Below are 5594 nucleotides of genomic sequence, written 5' to 3' on the forward strand. Positions count from 1 at the left end.
CATGTTCATAGTTTGTGAGTGTTTTAATGAGTTTGTTTGTGCTGCAGGTACTAATATTCAGACTAACGAAGAAGTTGCAATTAAGCTTGTAAGTTCTGTTCACCATTGAGTACTTCTTTCTTTCAATGAATTCTAGAAGTTCGAACTGGGTTTTGGGGGAATTTGGTTCACAGTGATTTGATGTAAAATTAGTTTCTGCACTGAATTATGTCCTCAATGAGCTATCCTGCTCTCTTTTCGGGGGAGGGTTTTGGAGTTGAAAGATATTTGATCATTTTAAAACCCCTCTTTGCTTGGATAGCCTTTTGAATTCCTTAAGACTTTTTTTGAGCTGGAAGTTTACTTCTATTGACTAGATAAAAGAATCTCAATATAAACTCTTCTTCTCATTTTGTATTTGTTTGATGGAGTAATAACCGGATTGTTGATATCTTTGCACACACTAGAGCTTAATTGTTGATCTTTCTTAGTTCTTACTGTTGTTTGATGCCCTTTTGATTCAGGAAAATGTCAAGACAAAGCATCCTCAGTTGCTTTACGAATCCAAATTATACAGAATTCTACAAGGAGGAAGTAATTACTGCCTTCATACTTTTTGTTTTTTTCTTCTGTTTTTTACTTTTTTTTTTTTTACATACGTCCTGCAAGGAGTACAGAAGTTCCCTTTAGTCTTAATTGAATTTGGTCTTGCCAGCTGGAATTCCAAATGTTAGATGGTTTGGGGTGGAGGGAGATTACAATGTTCTAGTGATGGATCTGCTTGGACCTAGTCTTGAAGATCTATTCAACTTTTGTAGTAGAAAGCTGTCACTAAAGACTGTTCTTATGCTTGCTGATCAAATGGTGGGCCCTGCTCTGCTTTGTAAAATTTTATATCAATTATATATTATTATTCAAGGTTTTTTTCCCCCTTAAAGTACTTATTCATATTTTGTTATCCAGATCAACCGTGTCGAGTTCATCCATTCTAAATCATTTCTACATCGGGATATTAAACCGGATAATTTTCTGATGGGCCTAGGAAGGCGTGCGAATCAGGTATCTAATATTGTTGTCATGATTACTTTTGATGTATTGTACGTTTATACATGTTGGTATTTATTAGTTCAATGTTGATGTATATGTTTATGACTGTATGTAGGTTTATGCTATTGATTTTGGTTTGGCTAAGAAATACAGAGATAGTTCAACCCATCAACACATTCCTTACAGGTTGGAGGTTCTGTTGTACATGAGATGCTTTTAGATTTCTTGATATTTTGTCTTCCCTTTTATGGTGTAGTAAGTTAGCATACATTTTGCCCACAACTGTTTGGATATCCATTATGTATAATCCGTTCACTTTTTAATTACTTCAGGGAAAATAAGAATTTGACTGGAACTGCAAGATATGCTAGCATGAATACTCACCTTGGCATTGGTATGAGTTATATATATTGATTATGACATTTGTACTATAAAATGGAAAGATTTTGTTCTCTAACAGGTACTTGCTGCCTATATTTCTCTTGTAATTGATGTTAGAGCAAAGTCGCAGAGATGATTTAGAGTCTCTTGGTTATGTTTTGATGTACTTCCTGAGAGGAAGGTAATTACTGTTGTCTCTTGAGTCTCTCCCATACCCAATGTTTGTCCATACTAAATACATTGTCTCATTTGTTTTCTTTTGTAGTCTTCCTTGGCAGGGACTTAAAGCTGGAACAAAGAAACAAAAGTACGAGAAAATCAGTGAAAAAAAAGTTTCTACCTCAATTGAAGTGAGCTATATTACAATTGATCCCTTCTAATGCATATTTTATTTGTCTTTGTAAGATATACTGAATTTGTTGATATTCCAGGCACTATGTCGTGGCTATCCAACTGAATTTGCATCATACTTCCACTACTGCCGCTCATTAAGGTTTGATGATAAGCCAGATTATGCTTATCTCAAAAGGATATTTCGCGACCTCTTTATTCGTGAAGGTTTGCTGTTATTGTCATAACAAACAGGATACCTGTTGTCTCACTTTTCTACCATTTTTTCCCCATACCTGTATAGTTTACATTTCATCCTTTGTAGGACCGTGTTATCAATTTGCTTTCGTTATGAAATTGGCTGGACAGGTTTCCAGTTTGATTATGTGTTTGACTGGACCATCTTGAAGTATCAGCAATCACAACTAGCCACTCCTCCGGCACGGGGCATTGTGAGCATTCCCTTAACACATCTCTCCAACCTACTTCCAAAGAAGAAAAATCCTTGCTCTTTTGGGAATCTTGTTATCTGAAATCCAATATCTCTGTTTTAAATTTTTAATATAGGGTCCTAGTGCTGGAACCAGTTCTGGAATGCCACCAGCTGTTATTACTAATCCCGATAGACAGACAGGTAGTTTTCTTGAAGATCTTGAGTGACACTTCTTTCATATCTTTTAATCTATATGTCGCTTTGGGTGCTGCCCTTCCCTGTATCCTGCTTAACGCAAGATGCTTGTGCACTGGGCTGCATCAATACAATCAACTCTATTTCAACTGCTATGCGACGATGTAGGTTATACAGTAGGTAGAGTCTGTCTTTCTCACCCAAGTTTTAGGGATATGTACCTGACATCCTAATCTGCCTCATTTTCTTAATTCCGTTGCTTGTCTCTCACAGGTGGGGAAGAAGGACGGCCTCCTGGTTTGATTTCGGTGGATTCTTCAAGGCGGAGAATGTCGGGACCCATTTTAAATTCTGTAAGTTTCTCATATGGGTAGTAACGTTTGGATGTTCTGTTAACAAGGGTCCTATGCTGAGCTATACGAGCTTGATTTCCATCTGGTTCCTAATAAAGTATTATAGCTTTACGGATTCTTTGTTTCCTGAGCTTGATTTCTCATGAGGGAATTTGCTGCCAACCCTTATTTTACTCCTTCATGATCAATAAATTCATCACCTTTGATAATGCAGTTATCAAGTGCCAACATCTTGGGCCAGTCAAGTGGATCATCAAGGCGGGTTGCTGTTTCTGGTAGCCGTGACGCATTTGGTGCTGAGTCAGATATTCGTGCTCGAAATACCGAAGCTAGCCCTGGAGCAGCACATAGAATTACAAGCGGGCAAAGAAGTTCACCAGTTGGATCTTCTGAACCCCAGAGAGTAACAGCATCCGGTAGGCATGGTTCTCACACCAGGAATTATGACAGCGCAGTCAGGGGCATGGAGAATTTGCAATTAGAGACTGATGAGAGGGCTCATTATTAGCTTTTTCTGCAAAAGTTGCGTATGTGGGTTTGTATTGTTTGCTCATCTTCTCATACCGATGAAAAGCCGCGAAGCTGAAATAATGAGCTTTTAGCAAGGACTGTGTTTGCTGTAAAACTGGTTAAATTGGCTCCTCGCTGCTGGCAGGAACAACAATACCAGCGAAATTGTAATTAGCCATTTTACTTTAGGTTTGAAGATTCCCATAGATCCCATGGTGTAATTTTCTGTGGTTGTTACTCTTGGCATTTTAAAATGTTCTACCTTGTGAAATTCCTATCAAGCTTAACACCATTGTACCCATCTAATATTTTCTTCTTGTTCTCTTGATCAACGTAACGTATATATCAGTTGCTAACTACGCGTGGCTTTCTGTTAATTGCATGTGGGATTGTTCGGCATACTCATAAATTATGATATTTGGCAGATGTTTAAATTTGAATCGCGCCCATTAATCCTCTTCTGTCTCTGGGTGGTTGATCAGTGTCTTAGACTTTATTGGCCTCTTAATTACTCTATAATTCCCATCCATTTAACCCTACTATACTAGGAATGGAAGTGAAACTGGCAACAGTTCTCGAGGGTTGCAGAACCATAATTCAAATAAGCAACCTTTGTCTGTGGATATGCTGCATTTGCTGTCCATCTTGAACGTTTAAACGTTATGTATATTGCAAATATCTGTAACTTCATTTGTACAATGAGTACTTAATTCTCTTTCGGATTGCAAAAGGTTCAATCAGATGTTTGGTTAACTTTGAATAACCTGCGATGTTGATATTGAAGCGAACAAGCTCGTGGGGAAAACTGAGGTATGTCCCTCTTAGGTTGGTCGAAAATGGGAAAGCCAAAATCATTTGCTGCAGAAATGTCACTGACATGAATCAGAACATGGATTTCTCTGTCAAGCCATTGCCCTGTATAACTTTGCTGCCAAATCAAAATCCAGTGGCCAATATGCATATCCACAGTCACAATATTTTGTAATTTCCTTTCCTTTATTGAAGACTTGGAGACTAAGTCAGAAAATGTTACTCTTGAAAGTAACATTATACTGTCCTTTTCAGGATTTACATCATTACCATGCAGAAAAGTAAAACGATTATCTTTGTGGACCTCAACTCTAGCACTTGAACCAAAACTACATTGAAATGCGGTCAATTCTTCGTTAATTTTTGGATGAAGGACTACTAAAGGAATCCTCCAGAATCACATCTATTTTTAGTTTTCATGGGACTTAGCAACATCATACACATGCACAACAATTATCATTAATGAATTTCAACATGCATACACCAAATTTTTCCAAATATAAACAACGAATCAACACTAACTGTCAGTCTTGAGTTAGAACAGGAAGACATAGTAGTGATGTTCTTAAGCAAAACAAGATGGTTACACTCTTTACAGAAAACCAAAATAGAAAAACAGAATAACAATTTCTCTCCCATATTACATTCCTTAGGGGCATGTACTTTCCACCCATGAGAAATAAACACTAACAATAATAAGTAATAACGAGTAAATAAACAAAAACAAATAAATTATTCATCAATTATATATATATATTTATAAATATATAAAAGGTACCGAGCTGAAAGTTGCTCACTTTGTTAAGAGATTCAAAGGACACCACCGAAATTGGAGAGCCGCCTTTAATTAAAGGTCTGAATTTCAAAGAACATCCAAAAAAGGTAGCTACCATCCATAGACAACTCTATTGCACCTGTCCTTGAGCCACTTGAAGCTCTTCCTCAGAGACCCTTTGAGCTTCCCTTCAACAGCATAAACCTTGTAACTTGCCACCCTTTTCTTCCTCTGCAACTCTGGATCACTGAAACTCCAGCTTTTTGAGGTTGACCCGTTTGTGGACTTGCCCTTCTTGAACTTTGGGTCGTTCGCCACGTGGATTTGCGTTGGGTGCACCGATGAGGCATAGGAAGCGCTGTAGCACCGGAGATCTTGCATGCCGTGGACATCGCCGGAGGTTGCGGTGGTTCCGTTTCCGGTGGGTCCAGTATATGGTTCAATTTGCATCCTTCCGTCACCGTACGACTTGGATCTGAAATCTTCCATGTGTGAAGAAGAGAGAGCACAGAAGCTTTGTTTTGGGAACACACTCACTTCGCTTTCTGTGAAAAGATTCAATATTTTTGCAAATGGGGTTGTGGGTTCTGTTCTTCTGTAGAGAACAGCAACCTATGCTTTGGTTTCTTTAGGACATGTTTTTCACCGAACGATTTTTCTTTTCTTCTCCTCTCTTTTTTAATCTTATTTTTCTCTTTTTATTTAATTTAATCGAAGTAATATACGACTGTCTACGAGGTGGCGCTGACTACAATGGTTTTTGTTCCTGCGTCGGTGGTAT

The 5594-nt window shown here is 38.0% G+C and overlaps 2 protein-coding genes across 2 annotated transcripts; one reads left to right on the forward strand and one right to left on the reverse strand.

Moving 5' to 3' along the window:
• On the forward strand, nt 48-3605 carry LOC107643233 (casein kinase 1-like protein 12; the record flags this gene model as incomplete). The annotated part of the gene is given in 13 exon segments (XM_016346827.1): nt 48-88; nt 504-573; nt 695-843; nt 943-1038; nt 1142-1212; nt 1359-1420; nt 1525-1588; nt 1673-1757; nt 1839-1965; nt 2107-2189; nt 2305-2371; nt 2639-2718; nt 2933-3605. Coding segments are annotated over 13 exon segments (1289 nt in total), but the record flags the coding sequence as incomplete, so codon positions are not given.
• On the reverse strand, nt 4482-5543 carry LOC107643242. Its single transcript, XM_016346838.2, has one exon. The coding sequence runs from the start codon at nt 5300-5302 to the stop codon at nt 4925-4927; it is 378 nt and encodes a 125-aa protein (XP_016202324.1). The 5' UTR covers nt 5303-5543; the 3' UTR covers nt 4482-4924.

Source organism: Arachis ipaensis, chromosome B01 (genome assembly GCF_000816755.2).
Source record: "Arachis ipaensis cultivar K30076 chromosome B01, Araip1.1, whole genome shotgun sequence".
NCBI classification, from domain to species: Eukaryota; Viridiplantae; Streptophyta; class Magnoliopsida; order Fabales; family Fabaceae; genus Arachis; species Arachis ipaensis.

What these genes read in the sequence shown, in the direction of transcription:
- LOC107643242 (XM_016346838.2), bottom strand. Translation starts at nt 5,302, where the DNA reads ATGGAAGATTTCAGATCCAAGTCGTACGGTGACGGAAGGATGCAAATT.